This window comes from Notolepis coatsorum (genome assembly GCF_963971535.1).
Source record: "Notolepis coatsorum genome assembly, chromosome: 4".
In the NCBI taxonomy this organism is placed as follows: domain Eukaryota; kingdom Metazoa; phylum Chordata; class Actinopteri; order Aulopiformes; family Paralepididae; genus Notolepis; species Notolepis coatsorum.
This window is the reverse complement of record NC_140168.1, coordinates 103,625,592-103,643,509: the sequence shown is the minus strand read 5'-3', so window position 1 is coordinate 103,643,509 and position 17,918 is coordinate 103,625,592. Positions and strand designations below refer to the sequence as shown.

Below are 17,918 nucleotides of genomic sequence, written 5' to 3'. Positions count from 1 at the left end.
TATTTCTGTGAGTAAACTGGTGAGTGTATGTCTGGATGTGTGTAGGTGTATGAGAGTAAGAGTGCACGACACAACATGTCAGAGCCTGTGGGTAAAGCGAGGGTGTGCCCACTGCCCACCACGCAGGGGGGAGGGAGACATCGGGAGATAAAATACAGTAAAAATAATCAGATACAATATAAAAAATAAACTCTATCAGCTGAGTAACAATGTTCATCAAAGCATAATTATGTCGATGTTGATGTCATCTACAACCACTAACATTATCCTATCGCAGTGTTGTTACATAATTTATTATGGAGCCGTGCCCTGCTCTCCCTCTTGTCTTGAGATGCATGCGCTTACTTTTCAACGTTCCTGTCTGTTGTCTGGTGTACGTGTATGGTGGCACTCTGGTGTACGTGTATGGTGGCACTCTGTTGTACGTGTATGGTGGCACTCTGTTGTATGTGTATGGTGGCACTCTGTTGTACGTGTATGGTGGCACTCTGGTGTACGTGTATGGTGGCACTCTGGTGTACGTGTATGGTGGCACTCTGTTGTACGTGTATGGTGGCACTCTGGTGTACGTGTATGGTGGCACTCTGGTGTACGTGTATGGTGGCACTCTGGTGTACGTGTATGGTGGCATTCTGTTGTACGTGTATGGTGGCACTCTGTTGTACATGTATGGTGGCACTCTGTTGTGCGTGTATGGTGGCACTCTGGTGTACGTGTATGGTGGCACTCTGTTGTACGTGTATGGTGGCACTCTGTTGTACATGTATGGTGGCACTCTGGTGTATGTGTATGGTGGCACTCTGATGTATGTGTATGGTGGCACTCTGTTGTACGTGTATGGTGGCACTCTGTTGTACGTGTATGGTGGCACTCTGTTGTACATGTATGGTGGCACTCTGTTGTACGTGTATGGTGGCACTCTGTTGTACGTGTATGGTGGCACTCTGTTGTACGTGTATGGTGGCACTCTGTTGTACATGTATGGTGGCACTCTGGTGTATGTGTATGGTGGCACTCTGTTGTACGTGTATGGTGGCACTCTGTTGTACGTGTATGGTGGCACTCTGGTGTACATGTATGGTGGCACTCTGGTGTACGTGTATGGTGGCACTCTGTTGTACATGTATGGTGGCACTCTGTTGTACATGTATGGTGGCACTCTGTTGTACGTGTATGGTGGCACTCTGTTGTACGTGTATGGTGGCACTCTGTTGTACGTGTATGGTGGCACTCTGTTGTGCGTGTATGGTGGCACTCTGGTGTACGTGTATGGTGGCACTCTGTTGTGCGTGTATGGTGGCACTCTGTTGTATGTGTATATGGTGGCACTCTGTTGTACATGTATGGTGGCACTCTGTTGTGCGTGTATGGTGGCACTCTGGTGTACGTGTATGGTGGCACTCTGTTGTGCGTGTATGGTGGCACTCTGTTGTGCGTGTATGGTGGCACTCTGTTGTGCGTGTATGGTGGCACTCTGTTGTGCGTGTATGGTGGCACTCTGTTGTGCGTGTATGGTGGCACTCTGGTGTACGTGTATGGTGGCACTCTGTTGTACGTGTATGGTGGCACTCTGTTTCCCCTCGCGGTACTAATAAAGCATTGTGTGTTGTATCTTATTGTAACCTTATTTGGTCTTTAATAAGCTCTATATTTAAAGACCTACTCAACCTGCTTTAGTCTTTAATAAGCTCTATATTTAAAGACCTACTCAACCTGCTTCGGTCTTTAATAAGCTCTAGATTTAAAGACCTACTCAACCTGCTTTGGTCTTTAATAAGCTCTAGATTTAAAGATCTACTCAACCTGCTTTGGTCTTTAATACACTGTCGATTTAAAGATCTACTCAACCTGCTTTGGTCTTTAATAAGCTCTAGATTTAAAGACCTACTCAACCTGCTTTGGTCTTTAATAAGCTCTAGATTTAAAGACCTACTCAACCTGCTTTGGTCTTTAATAAGCTCTAGATTTAAAGACCTACTCAACCTGCTTTAGTCTTTAATAAGCTCTAGATTTAAAGATCTACTCAACCTGCTTCGGTCTTTAATAAGCTCTAGATTTAAAGATCTTCTCAACCTGCTTCGGTCTTTAATAAGCTCTAGATTTAAAGACCTACTCAACCTGCTTTGGTCTTTAATAAGCTCTAGATTTAAATACCTACTCAACCTGCTTCGGTCTTTAATAAGCTCTAGATTTAAAGATCTACTCAACCTGCTTTGGTCTTTAATACACTGTCGATTTAAAGACCTACTCAACCTGCTTTGGTCTTTAATAAGCTCTAGATTTAAAGACCTACTCAACCTGCTTTGGTCTTTAATACACTGTCGATTTAAAGATCTACTCAACCTGCTTTGGTCTTTAATAAGCTCTAGATTTAAAGACCTACTCAACCTGCTTTAGTCTTTAATAAGCTCTAGATTTAAAGATCTACTCAACCTGCTTTGGTCTTTAATACACTGTCGATTTAAAGATCTACTCAACCTGCGTTGGTCTTTAATAAGCTTTAGATTTAAAGATCTACTCAACCTGCTTTGGTCTTTAATAAGCTCTACATTTATTGACCTACTCAACCTGCTTTAGTCTTTAATAAGCTCTAGATTTAAAGATCTACTCAACCTGCTTTAGTCTTTAATGAGCTCTAGATTTAAAGATCTACTCAACCTGCTTTGGTCTTTAATAAGCTCTAGATTTAAAGACCTACTCAACCTGCTTTGGTCTTTAATAAGCTCTAGATTTAAAGACCTACTCAACCTGCTTTGGTCTTTAATAAGCTCTAGATTTAAAGACCTACTCAACCTGCTTTGGTCTTTAATAAGCTCTAGATTTAAATATTTACTCAACCTGCTTTAGTCTTTAATAAGCTCTAGATTTAATGATCTACCCATCTGCTTTGGTCTTTAATACACTGTCGATTTAAAGATCTACTCAACTTGCTTTGGTCTTTAATAAGCTTTAGATTTAAAGATCTACTCAACCTGCTTTGGTCTTTAATAAGCTCTAAATTTATTGACCTACTCAACCTGCTTTAGTCTTTAATAAGCTCTAGATTTAAATATCTACTCAACCTGCTTTAGTCTTTAATAAGCTCTAGATTTAAAGATCTACTCAACCTGCTTTGGTCTTTAATACACTGTCGATTTAAAGATCTACTCAACCTGATTTGGTCTTTAATAAGCTCTAGATTTAAAGACCTACTCAACCTGCTTTGGTCTTTAATAAGCTCTAGATTTAAAGACCTACTCAACCTGCTTTGGTCTTTAATAAGCTCTAGATTTAAAGATCTACTCAACCTGCTTTGGTCTTTAATAAGCTCTAGATTTAAAGACCTACTCAACCTGCTTTGGTCTTTAATAAGCTCTAGATTTAAAGACCTACTCAACCTGCTTTGGTCTTTAATAAGCTCTAGATTTAAAGACCTACTCAACCTGCTTTGGTCTTTAATACACTGTCGATTTAAAGATCTACTCAACCTGCTTTGGTCTTTAATGAGCTCTAGATTTAAAGACCTTCTCAACCTGCTTCGGTCTTTAATAAGCTCTAGATGTAAAGATCTACTCAACCTGCTTTGGTCTTTAATAAGCTCTAGATTTAAAGATCTACTCAACCTGCGTTGGTCTTTAATAAGCTCTAGATTTAAAGACCTACTCAACCTGCTTTAGTCTTTAATACACTGTCGATTTAAAGATCTACTCAACCTGCTTTGGTCTTTAATAAGCTCCAGATTTAAATACCTACTCAACCTGATTTAGTCTTTAATAAGCTCTAGATTTAAAGATCTACTCAACCTGCTTTAGTCTTTAATAAGCTCTAGATTTAAAGATCTACTCAACCTGCTTTGGTCTTTAATAAGCTCTAGATTTAAAGATCTACTCAACCTGCTTTGGTCTTTAATAAGCTCTAGATTTAAAGATCTACTCAACCTGCTTTGGTCTTTAATAAGCTCTAGATTTAAAGACCTACTCAACCTGCTTTAGTCTTTAATAAGCTCTAGATTTAAAGACCTACTCAACCTGCTTTATTCTTTAATAAGCTCTAGATTTAAAGATCTACTCAACCTGCTTTCGTCTTTAATAAGCTCTAGATTTAAAGACCTACTCAACCTGCTTTAGTCTTCAATAAGCTCTAGATTTAAAGACCTACTCAACCTGCTTTGGTCTTTAATAAGCTCTAGATTTAAAGACCTACTCAACCTGCTTTAGTCTTTAATAAGCTCTGGATTTAAAGACCTACTCAACCTGCTTTAGTCTTTAATAAGCTCTAAATTTAAAGATCTACTCAACCTGCTTTGGTCTTTAATAAGCTCTAGATTTAAAGACCTACTCAACCTGCTTTAGTCTTTAATGAGCTCTTAGATTTAAAGATCTACTCAACCTGATTTGGTCTTTAATAAGCTCTTAGATTTAAAGACATACTCAACCTGCTTTGGTCTTATGTTATTAATGTTAGGGTTTGTAACCGACCCCAAACGCAACGGCACAGAGAGAGTTGTTTTCAGAGTTAGCCAAAAACAAGGGCGTGTTTATTCTCAGAGTCACAAGATTGAATTAGGTGGAAAACAGAACAAACGGGGAATCTGGCATGTGAAGAATGTTTGCGGCTCTGCAGATTCTCCCAGACGGTGATGGTGAGGAATTTGCTTGTGACGTCTGAGCCGCTCTGCAGATCCCCCCAGCATACACTCCAGGTGGTAACGGAGGGAGAGAGAGAAATCCCAGTTAGCTCAGCGCACAGCAGAAACAGAGAGGTGACTGATCCAAACAATTATCCAAGTGACTTGATCTTCGGTGTGATACACACAGTTAGCTGAGTCCAGAGAAAAAACAATACGGTAATCCAAGGTGTAAATCCAACAACAAAAAATAGGTGAGAACAGTATAACAAAAACGGGATCTCTTCGGTGTTTCACAAACACACAAAAAACGAGTGATCCAAAAAGAACTGTTTCCAAAAACTCACCAGAGCGCAACGCGTAAAGTGGGCAGATAAACGAGGCGTAGTTTCTTACGGGGAAACCGGTTCTCCAACACGGATACTTCACGAGAGTCCTGGGGAGCAACAGACGGGAAAGAAAGGCAGATGCAGGGAATATTCAAAACGATCCAACCTCGATATTAGGGGGAACAGAGTATATAAAGCCCTCTGGGGCGCTGATTAGAACACACATCAGGTGCGTGATGGTAATTGATACTTGACTTAGAAGTGTGCGTTCGGCCACGGACCAATCATCACAGAATCCTCACAGAACCTTAAAGGAACGGAGCGTGGCGGGGAATGCAATTACTCAACAAAGTACCTTAAAGGAACGGAGCGTGTGGGTGGGGAGCGGACAAAACCTCACAGTACCCCCCCCTCCACGGGAGCCACCCGGCCCCGGCCTGCCCGGATGGGACCGAAGGAAGCCGGCGATCAGGGGCACTGGAGAGGGGGACCGGAGACGGGGACAGAGGACCGGCGAGGGAGGCGGGAGACGGGGACAGGGGTCCAACGGCGGAGGCCGGGCACGGGGATCCCCTTCCGTCCCTACACCGAGTAGGGCTCTGCTGCTCTGAAAGGAATCCTCCTCCTCCTCGGATGCTGCAGACGGGCAGCGCAGAACACAGGGGGTCCCAGGGGACCGGGGCGAGAACACGCCATCCCCCCGTGGAATAGGGAGCGATGGCGAGCCGGGGTCCGAGGGAGAACAGGCCATCCCCCCGTGGAATAGGGAGCGACGGCGAGCCAGGGTCCGAGGGAGAACACGCCATCCCCCCGTGGAATAGGGAGCGATGGCGAGCCGGGGTCCGAGGGAGAACACGCCATCCCCCCGTGGAATAGGGAGCGATGGCGAGCCAGGGTCCGAGGGAGAACACGCCATCCCCCCGTGGAATAGGGGCCAGGAGACGGCGTGGAGGCCAGGCCGGGCGTAGAAGCTGGACCGGGCGTAGCGGCTGGGCCAGGCGAGGGAGCCGGACCAGGCGTGGAGGCAGGGCTAGCTGCCTGGGCACAAGCTAGCTGAAAGGGCAGTCCTAGCTGTGGGAAAGCTACACACAAAGTGGAGGCCATGCTAGCTGGGGAAGCTACACGTAAAGTGGGGCTAGCAGAGGGACTGGGTTAGCTGCCTGGGCATGGCTAGCCACAGGGCCTATGCTAGCTGCAAGGGCTGCATTAACATAGAGGCTGTGCTAGCAGCCGGGGCTAAGCTAGCAGACTGGGGCCATGCTGGTAGTAGAGGCCTGGCAAGCTGCAGGGGCTCTCTCTGTGTCGGCTGGGGTCGTCATGGTTGGATCGTAATGTTAGGGTTTGTAACCGACCCCAAACGCAACGGCACAGAGAGAGTTGTTTTCAGAGTTAGCCAAAAACAAGGGTGTGTTTATTCTCAGAGTCACAAGATTGAATTAGGTGGAAAACAGAACAAACGGGGAATCTGGCATGTGAAGAATGTTTGCGGCTCTGCAGATTCTCCCAGACGGTGATGGTGAGGAATTTGCTTGTGACGTCTGAGCCGCTCTGCAGATCCCCCCAGCATACACTCCAGGTGGTAACGGAGGGAGAGAGAGAAATCCCAGTTAGCTCAGCGCACAGCAGAAACAGAGAGGTGACTGATCCAAACAATTATCCAAGTGACTTGATCTTCGGTGTGATACACACAGTTAGCTGAGTCCAGAGAAAAAACAATACTGTAATCCAAGGTGTAAATCCAACAACAAAAAATAGGTGAGAACAGTATAACAAAAACGGGATCTCTTCGGTGTTTCACAAACACACAAAAAACGAGTGATCCAAAAAGAACTGTTTCCAAAAACTGATTTTGTATCTATTTTTCTGTAACTCTGGGAGGGGGGGCAGTTGGCAGCATTTCCTTTTGTATGGTTGTTGAACTGTTGAACTGATGCTGTAAAACTGACAAAAAAAAGAAAATACCAATAAACATATTGTTTAAAAATAATACCTGCTTTGGTACACTTTCACTGCCACTCACGAGATATCTCGGGTTTCCGATAGTTATGTTGAAAGCCACTCACGAGATTTCTCTGATTTTTTTTTTTAGCGATCTGTAATCATATTGCATCACGTGAGCCTACCCTAGTATACCCGAGCGCCGCCGGCGATCAGATGTGGAAAAAAGCGCCCCCTATCGTCTCCCAGATGACATAAGGGATTTTGGAATGGACTCAATGAAAATGGATGGGGAAAAAAATCCTGTACTCCACATTTTCCAGTCCACTGATGCAGCCGGGGTTATCACAGTTCATTCTGGAGCCTCTCAGACCCGCGGAATCATGTACTGCACTGTACACACGTTGGATCCATACACTTATCGATTTTTTCGAATGGTGATCAGGAATTGGAATATACCATTTGGATACCATCTGATGTCAGGTAAGGAATCTATGTTATCAGTGTTAGGATAATCAGACTAATTTTGATGAAGTTATAAGCTGTTTTGTGAAATGGGCTCTTTCGGTTTCACTGTAAAAGTCCAAGAGGAAATGAACACGGCGATTATCCGTGCGCGGCTGGAATGTGCTTGCGTGCACGTATAATATTGATCATCTAGCGTTTATTTGAAAACGATTCATAAATAGGCCGACAAATATCAACGTTCTGGAATATTCCAGTAAAAGACGATTATCATAGAATGGTCTAGAATGAACTGTTTTTTACCTCAAAACGGGTGCTTTTCTAAATGCTCTCAAACGGAAAAGAAGCGATAAAAAACCAATCTGCCTTGACAGCACTGACTGAACAAAGAAAAGGATTCTTTGATAAGCGACGGGCAGATTAGACACATAGCCATATTTTAAAACATAGATTAGGCGATATTAAGCGTAACATTGGCGCCGATGGTGGCATTGAAGCGCTACTTCTGGCGCCACCTCGTGGCACTCAAAGTGTTAATACACTGTCGATTTTAAAGACCCACCCAGCCCAACCTGGGTAAGGGATACTGCATGAGGGGCTGGGTGTTTCACAGGTTAAATGAGTGACACGGAGGTTGTTTAACACTATCTGACCATACTGGCATTTTGCGACCGAGCCGTGTCGGTGCTTATGAATGTGTTTGTGACACCGTATGTCTGCCTGCATGAGGGTATTGTGGCTGCTTTTGAAGCATTTTGGGCTGGAATATTGTCTCTCCAGGGCCCTCATTTATAAATTTTTCTCAGAAAGTATTCTATTTTCATACGTAAGCACAGAATTTTGAATGTGTGCACGCACAAAAAAAACGGTACACAGGTCCTACGCACACCTGTCTTGATAAATATGACTTTGATCCTACGTTTGAGCTCGTGCACTGTTTTAAGTATTTGCATACCAGACCCGCCCCGGTTAACCATATACGGTAATGGCACACCCCCATGAAATGTGGAAAAGTGGACTAACCCAAGCGAACTCTGAGAGACTTCACTGAGAGCGAGATTGATCACCGAGGTCCAACCAACAAATTGAACGTATACAGCATTTCCCGTTGTGAACAATCTTATTTGGAAACATGACACACAGAATAATAGTATTTAGCGTTTTATTTTAAACAATATTTAATCGTATGATTATAGATATTTTTAGAGAATAAATAAATCCAATGAAGTTGCCAAGTTCACAGACAACTCTGTGCTCTAATGCCTATTATGTGCGCTCGTCATGAGCCGTTCTGGTCAGAGTCATATGGCTTCAGTGGATAACTATGATCTGCATTTAAGTGAATATGAATGAGACTCCGGCCACCGGCACATTATCAGCCAAAATGCGCATCGCAGATTATCTGTACATTGACCAAGTGGAATCCCGTTCACATTACTGATTACTGATGGAGCAAACTCTGAGAGATTGTTCACAGAGGCTATAATATAATGTGTGTAGAGGCATATGATACAATCTATTTTGTTGTTGGTATTAGGCAGCCTATATGAAGTACATATAATAGCAGCCAGCCCATAGCCTACATTATGCAACAGTAACTTGCGCATATAATAACACACAGCCCTGCGAAGCCTGCATACAGTAAACTAACTTGATCATTAATCTAGCTGTTGTATCTTTACGCTTATGAAAACATTAAATAATATGTATACTTTAGCCTATATTCTCAAATTGCATTTAATGGCTGAATGAATGAATGAATGAATGAATGAATGAATGAATTAATGAAAACTTTATTTAACAGATTGCAGAATGGGTACAATACAGTACGGCTCAATACACACAATTGTTAAGGGGATGCAGATCAGAGAAAGACGTTTGTCTTGTTTACATCAGGGTCCCCCATCTCGAGTCCTCGATATCCTCGCGGACGGACCAGTATACCTTTATATCATATCATATTCATATCATAGTTTACTCTATCAGCCTACCAGCATGTAATACGTTCTTTGTTAGAACTCAACTCGTTATTATTTTGCGCATAGATTGCAGAAATACGGGAACGTTTTGATTTAGGCTTTGACACAGAATACAAGTCATGATATCACCCACACGATATATGCTCTGTGTCCAGAGCATGTATGCGTTTCATTCATGTAAGACACATTTATTGCAAGGGTTTTGTATACACATACACTCAACAAATAACCTCTGTCTGTTCTCGTTGCAATGCGTTTATATCGTGGGTGTTCATATGACTTGTATTCTGCTTACAGCTTCGGGGTTCCACTTATTACGTTTAACAATGGCAAAGCCTTTTAAATATAATCAAAACGTTCCCGTATTTCTGCAATGTATGCGCAAAATAATAACGAGTTGAGTTACGCGGAGCGCAGTCAGTGCTTATTTCCGCGTTGTAAAAATATTCTACCACCGGGCGCCAACTACGCATGGTCCGACCTGTGCTTAAATATACGCACAAAGTCAAGCACAAGTTCAAATTGATAAATCCCACACTTTGCTTAGAAAAAATCGTACGCACAGGTTACGCACATATCTGTGCGTACGTCACATTGATAAATAGAATAGGGCCTTGTCGAGCAATCTTCAAATTATTTAGTTTACAGTTTACATACCTTCAAAATAAGCCATCACTTGTGCAAATTGGGCGGATACTTTTCAATCTATGTCTTATTAGCAAAGATGATAACACAACAGCTTGTGTTGAGCTACAAACTACAAATACCTGCACTGGCCTTTGACACCTCATCCAGGTGAGAGGCGTTCGCTGGTAGGGGGTAAGGGCGTAAGTGCGTGAACGTTACCATTGCTCAGCGTAGGTTTGTCTCGACGTGTTCGGGAGACTCTGGTGCATAACAACGTGATTATGATCGTGTCTCTACCACGACCACAGCACCGTGAGTGAATTACACGAAGGGGAGCAACACATGGCAGAAGACTTGTGTTTAACACAGGGCAGCAGCACGAGCCTGTCCGCGGAAGTGAGGCGTGGGCGGAGGTGGCAATTTTTCTAAATAAAATACCCGGAAGACTAATGAAAATAAAATACATTTAATTTTAAACAACTTTATTCTTGGGCGGCTGGGTTAGCACTGCGGACTAAGCGCCTGCCTACCACCGCAGATACACTGGTATCGAATCCAGCTGTCAGCGGTACCTCCGGCTTGGTCGGTCGTCCATACTAACCGATTGGCAGTGTTAGCGGGTGGGAAGCCGGTGGGGTGTGTATCCTGGTCGTTGTAAACAGCGACTCCTACAGGTCGGTCGGGGCGCCTGCTCAGCGAGGGAGGGAACTGCGGGAGGTAGTGTGAGCCTCCCACACGTTACGCTCCCCCAGTCCTCGCTGTCGGGTCAAAAGAAGCGGCTGGCTGACTCCGCACGTATCGGAGGGGACATGTGATAGTATCTATCAACCCTCCCTAGACCGGCAAGTGGGGGGGAAATGCACGCAACGACCAGGAAGGGGAGGGGGGAATTGGCATAACGACTAAATTGGGATGGGGGAAAATACAGAAAAAGGAGGAGAAAAAAGTAGATACAAAAAAAACGTTATTCTTTCGTTGCGGCCCGGTACCAAATGATCTACGGCCAGGTACCGGGCCGCGACCCGATGGGCGGGGACCTCTGCTATAGAGCCCTCTCTCTATACTCCATTATGCGCAGGCTTACAGACTTGTGGAGCACGTACTGGAGTAGATGCCTTATTATTCTATGCACGGAGAGGAGAGAGAGAGACGGAGAGAAGATAATCACATCTCAATTCAGATTCAATTTAACACAAAAGGTTCCAAACATATTCATGTTTCTCGGCATATTTTCACACCGCCAACAAAGTACTGGGCCCGATTTTGGTGCGTCTCCTATCTCCTAATTTCTGTAGTAGCCACGCCCCAGTTGACCGACACATAAAAAACATTTCAAAGCACTCAAAATTGCCAATATCTCCATTTCAACCTATTTCTTTTTTTTTCCACTTTTTCTCCCATTTTTCTATTTTTTCTCCCAATTTTCGTATCATCCAATTCAACCCTCCCCTGTCTTTGAACACTGTTTCATGCCTCCCACAAGCCGGCTGCAATGTGGACTAAGTCATACATTGCACGAGTCCCCTCCGATACTCGAGGTAACAGCCGTCGCATCTTTTCACCTGCGCGGCTCGATCCTTCAACGTCAGGGGTCTGGGCTTTGGAGGGGCCCCGCCCCTGTCGCTTCCTGATTCTACTGCGCAGGCGCACCAACCAACCTGTAGGAGTCGCTGTCCACAACGCCCGATCCCCACCCATCAGTTTCCCTCCCCCTAATACTGCCAATGTGTATTAGTGCGGACGACCAGCTAAACTGAAAGCAATGTGGAGCGCTGGGCTCGAACAGGGAGGCGAACCTGTTCGAGCCTAGTCTCCAGTATTCGTGGTGAGTGCCTTGCCCACTGCACCACGTAGCCGCACCATTTCGACCTATTTCTGAATTGAACGACATTTTGGGGTTTTCTGAATAATTGTGAGCTCCTTAACAAGAGTTAAGCCTTGCCGGGTCACATGATACGAGAAGGTGTTCAATCTGCACAGTGATTGATTGAATGAAAATGTTATCAACAGATTAGCAGAATGGTACAATACAGTACGGCTCAATAAACACAATTGTTAAGGGGATGCAGACCAGAGAAAGACTTTCGTCTTGTTTACATCAGGGTCCCCCCTTTTCAATTCATAATGAATTGTAAGTAAGGGTGCAACTTGCTCCGTGCAATCCATTCTTTGTGGATCTAGCCCATAGTAAGGATTGCTGCTTCGCTGGCAGAACATGGAAATACTCTCCCACCATTCCATCCAGTTAAGAATTTAGATTTAATTTGATTACGGATTACCATTAGCTGGTGCCATAGCAACCAGCTTGTCTTCCTGGGGTCCACACAAAAAAAACATACAAAAACAATTATTATTGCAAAACAAAATGATTAAAAGTCAGTACACAACACACAATGCATAATGAAACTAACAATTAAGATGGCTAAAATGACATGCAAGCACAGAAAAAAAAAACTTTACAGTGTTAAATACAATTTAAGATTATTTTTAAAAAGTTAATCTACTGTAAATGCAGCAGAGGTTTTGAGGCAGGTTATTCCAAATAGTTAATGCTCTAAAAATAAAAGATCTCCTTAAAGCGTTGGTTTTTGGACCTGGCAAATCATCCTCTAGTGTAATGCTCATGCACAGTATTACTATTAGTAGATTTCATTCACAGTCTCTGCTGCCCTTTACCAAGCACCTGCTGGTACTAAATCCAGATTTAACTCTGCCATTGGAAAGAGGGGATTTGTAGGGCGGTTAGGTGGCCGAGCGGAGATTGCGTTCGTCACCAGCCCCGGAGCTGTGAGCTGGATTCGCCTGTTCGAATCCAGCTCACAGCTCCGGGGTTGTCACCAGCTTGGCTGGCCGTCTGCACTAATACAATTGGCTGTATTAGAGGGTGGGAGAAGCTGGCGGGGTGGGTCCGGGTCGTTGTAAACAGCGACTCCTACAGTTCGGTCGGGACGCCTGCTAAGCGCGGATAGGACTCGAGGGGGATAGTGTGGTCCTCCCACACGCTACGCCCTCTCGATGAGAATCCGCGCTGCCAGGTGAAAAGCAGCGGTGATTGGCTGGACGTGTGTCGGAGGAAGCACGTGGTAGCCTCCACTCTCCCAGATGATCTGACTGTAGGGGGTAAGTGCGCAGCGACCAGGAAGGGACTGGGAATTGGCATACGACTAACATTGGGATGGGAGAAAATCGGAGGAAAAATGGAGGGGGAAAAAGACCAAAAAAAAAAAAAAAAAGGAAAGAGGGGATTTGGGCCGATCCATAGATGTGTGAATTGGCCACAATAAGGTAATTTATAGGCCTGATATTCTATATTTTATATTCATATTTCATATTGCATGTGTCTGGATGGCAAAATGGTGTACTGTATCTACAAAAAAAAATGTAAATCATGTCCTTTGTTCATTTGCTTAGATTTCTAGTACACTGTATGAACTCAGTGGCATCTTTTCACTTTTGGTCAATGTTAGCATGATTCACAGAAAATAAATATAAAGAAATAATAATAATAATAATAATAATAATAATAATAATAATAATAATAATAATAATAATAATAATAATAATAATAATAATAATAATAATAATAATAATAATAATAATAATAATAATAATAATAATAATAATAATAATAATAATAATAATAATAATAATAATAATAATAATAATAATAATAATAATAATAATAATAATAATAATAATAATAATAATAATAATAATAATAATAATAATAATAATAATAATAATAATAATAATAATAATAATAATAATAATAATAATAATTGATATTCTCATTTGTTACAATTTACTCAAGCCTAGTAACAGACACAATATTTCCGACACTGGGGATACATTCCCTGAGCTCCACAGATGTCCCTAGATACCAGGAATATGGAAATGGTCCTTGTAGAAGTGGAGCAATCTTCCATTGACTTGGTTACTTGTACTTTCAGGTAAATGTTTCTGAAAATATGGTTAGGGGTTAACCCTTTCACTGCCGCACTACCAATCGGTTAACCCTTCCACTGCGACAATACACAGAAGCTGCCACACGACAGCCGGTTGTGTGATAGTAAAGGGTTAACCTTCTGTCGTGTGACAGTGAAAGGGTTAATAGGGTTATTAAATCAAATCAAATGTATTTGTAAGGCCCGACAACACACGTTAATGTCCCCATGGGCCGGACACGTCTTCTTTAAGCAAGTCAAGAAGAAACATCACAATAAGTCAAGAACAGAACAAGAACACCATAAGGTCCAATTTTTTTTTAAATAAATGCAAATTAAATAAATTATTTTACCCCTGTATTTACCCTACATGACAAGATTGCTACCTCGAAAATAACCTTTGGCCTTTCAAATGTAACTAAATCAAGATAGTAGTAGCTGGTTAGCCTCAGTGTGTAGGCCTATAGAGTCAGGGTTGTGTTAGTGTATTATGCACACACGTGTTAGCTACCTTCACATTTTGGAATGGGTCCTGACCACATGACCTTTCCTTTGTCCAGCTGACAGGAGATGGTCTCGGAGCCTTGAGTCTTTATGAAGCCGGCTTCACACACCACCGAGACGGAACTGCCCAGCTGGAAACTGTCTCCGAACCGCCGAGCGTTGATGGGAACACCTGGGTCTGGACACTCGTTGTGGCCAAAGGCTGAGAGACAGAGACGGAGAGACGGAGAGAGAGAGAGAGAGAGAGAGAGAGAGAGAGAGAGAGAGAGAGAGAGAGAGAGAGAGAGAGAGAGAGAGAGAGAGAGAGAGAGAGACAGAGAGACAGAGAGACAGAGAGACAGAGAGACAGAGAGACAGAGAGACAGAGAGGCGATAAGCAAATGTGGATTCAAACCTCACCCCTGAAACACACTAAAAGTTAAATAATCCCTGAACAGCATGATGAACACTGTGACTGAACACCCCTCTCCACACCAGAGGCCCTCCAGAGCTCAGCCCACTGACTGAACACCCTCTCCACACCAGAGGCCCTCCAGAGCTCAGCCCACTGACTGAACACCCCTCTCCACACCAGAGGCCCTGCAGCGCTCTGCCCACTGAACACCCCTCTCCACACCAGAGGCCCTGCAGCGCTCAGCCCACTGAACACCCCTCTCCACACCAGAGGCCCTACAGAGCTGGGCCCGCTGAACACCCCTCTCCACACCAGAGGCCCTACAGAGCTGGGCCCGCTGAACACCCCTCTCCACACCAGAGGCCCTGCAGAGCTCAGCCCACTGACTGAACACCCCTCTCCACACCAGAGGCCCTGCAGCGCTCAGCCCGCTGAACACCCCTCTCCACACCAGAGGCCCTCCAGAGCTCAGCCCACTGACTGAACACCTCGCTCCACACCAGAGGCCCTACAGAGCTGGGCCCGCTGAACACCCCTCTCCACACCAGAGGCCCTCCAGAGCTCAGCCCGCTGAACACCCTCTCCACACCAGAGGCCCTACAGAGCTGGGCCCGCTGAACACCCCTCTCCACACCAGAGGCCCTACAGAGCTGGGCCCGCTGAACACCCCTCTCCACACCAGAGGCCCTCCAGAGCTCGGCCCGCTGAACACCCCTCTCCACACCAGAGGCCCTCCAGAGCTCGGCCCGCTGAACACCCCTCTCCACACCAGAGGCCCTCCAGAGCTCGGCCCACTGACTGAACACCCCTCTCCACACCAGAGGCCCTCCAGAGCTCGGCCCGCTGAACACCCCTCTCCACACCAGAGGCCCTACAGAGCTGGGCCCGCTGAACACCCCTCTCCACACCAGAGGCCCTCCAGAGCTCAGCCCACTGACTGAACACCCCTCTCCACACCAGAGGCCCTGCAGAGCTCAGCCCGCTGACTGAACACCCCTCTCCACACCAGAGGCCCTGCAGAGCTGGGCCGGCTGACTGAACACCCCTCTCCACACCAGAGGCCCTGCAGAGCTCGGCCCACTGAACACCCCTCTCCACACCAGAGGCCCTGCAGAGCTCGGCCCACTGACTGAACACCCGTCTCCACACCAGAAGCCCTGCAGAGCTCGGCCCACTGAACACCCCTCTCCACACCAGAGGCCCTGCAGAGCTCGGCCCACTGAACACCCCTCTCCACACCAGAGGCCCTGCAGAGCTCGGCCCACTGGAACACCTCTCTCCACACCAGAGGCCCTGCAGAGCTCGGCCCACTGGAACACCTCTCTCCACACCAGAGGCCCTCCAGAGCTCAGCCCACTGACTGAACACCCCTCTCCACACCAGAGGCCCTGCAGAGCTGGGCCCACTGACTGAACACCCCTCTCCACACCAGAGGCCCTCCAGAGCTCGGCCCACTGCACACCTCTCTCCACACCAGAGGCCCTCCAGAGCTCGGCCCCATTGACTGCACACCCCTCTCCACACCAGAGGCCCTGCAGAGCTCGGCCCGCTGCACACAGACCCACAGGGGACATATTTCAAGTGGAACACGCTGGAGATTCACCCCCAGAATACTGATGCGTTTTTAATTGAGTCTTGATTTTTTTACACTGAGATTCTAAATGTATTTCCCAAGGAAGACCTGACAGCAGAGGACCACGATGCACGTGTGAAACATACAAGACGGTAGAAATACAAGTAACATATAGCACGTACTACTTACTATACATAGCAATTATCTGTTCCATAGCAAAAGTCTTTGAAAAGTTAATTTATAAACAACTGTCTAATTATCTCAGCAACAACAATATTTTATCACCTTCGCAATCTGGTTTTCGCTCCAATCATTCCACAACTACTACTTTATTAAAACTCACTAATGATATATTTTCTTCATCTGGTAATGGTAATCTCACTGGTGCAATATTTATTGATTTAACAAAAGCCTTTGATTTGGTCAAACATTATCTCCTATTAGACAAACTGTACGCTATTGGCCTCTCACGCAATGCCCTACTTTGGTTTACTTCATATCTGCACAACAGAAAACAATGTGTTGCTATACAGGATGGTAGATCTGAATTGGCAGTACAGGAATGTGGGGTGCCACAAGGCTCAACATTAGGCCCGCTCTTGTTCTCAATATTTATTAATGATCTCCCCTCAATTTTCACAGGTTGTAATACTCAACTATATGCCGACGACACAGTGATATATACATCTCAAATTACCTTACCTCAAATTCAGTCAACACTGCAATCAAATTTCAATAAACTCGAATCATGGCTCTCGGCTAATAAACTTTTAATCAACAAAACTAAAACTAATACTATGCTCTTTGGGACCACCCGTAATCTTGCATCCAAAACCTTTAATCAACCATTTAATATCACTTGTCTGGACGGTACACAACTGCATAGAGTTGATCACATCAAATACCTTGGTCTATGGCTTGATTCAGAACTCTCATATAAATATCACATTGATAATATTGTTAGAAAAGTCAACTTTAGTGCTGGTGTTCTCTACCGCAGCAGAAAATGTTTCACACTCCCTGTCAGAAAGAAACTGGTTCAGCAACTAATTTTACCCATCATGGATTACGCTGACGTAGTTTACCAAACTGCATCTAAAACCAACCTTCTTCCACTAAACACACTATTCAACCGTCTATGCAGATTTGCTCTTGGCTGCCCATATTTGACACACCACTGCACCATGTATGAAAATCTTAATTTGCCAGCTCCCACAGTAAGACGACAGCAGCACTGGTTACAGTTCATTTTTAAATGTATTCACTTCAATTATCCGCAATATCTCAAACAGTATATGGACCCTTTCACCTCTAGACATCAACTGAGACACTGTGCACAGCTATTTTTTAAAGTTCCAACAAATGTTACTACCTCAGTTGGCAAAAAATCATTCATGTTCAAAGGTCCATCTGACTGGAATAATCTCCCAGTTCATATTCGAGCTATAACATCCTCACAACTGTTTAAAACTGTGCTGTCCTCTCACCTTGAGATTACTTGTTCATGTTTCCACCAATAATAGTATAACAGATCTTTGAAGCAATCACTTGAATATGTG

The 17,918-nt window shown here is 44.6% G+C and overlaps 1 protein-coding gene across 1 annotated transcript in view; it reads right to left on the bottom strand.

The window, feature by feature from the left end:
* Positions 1 to 17,918, bottom strand: part of LOC311226630 (CUB and sushi domain-containing protein 3-like) — a gene marked incomplete at both ends in the record, with an annotated part of 799,139 nt that overhangs the window by 286,973 nt on the left and 494,248 nt on the right. The window contains 3 exons of the mRNA XM_084312048.1: positions 14,400 to 14,594; positions 15,193 to 15,723; positions 16,167 to 16,335. Of these exons, the coding sequence (XP_084168174.1) occupies positions 14,400 to 14,594; positions 15,193 to 15,723; positions 16,167 to 16,335 (895 nt within the window). The remainder of the gene's footprint in view (positions 1 to 14,399; positions 14,595 to 15,192; positions 15,724 to 16,166; positions 16,336 to 17,918) is intronic.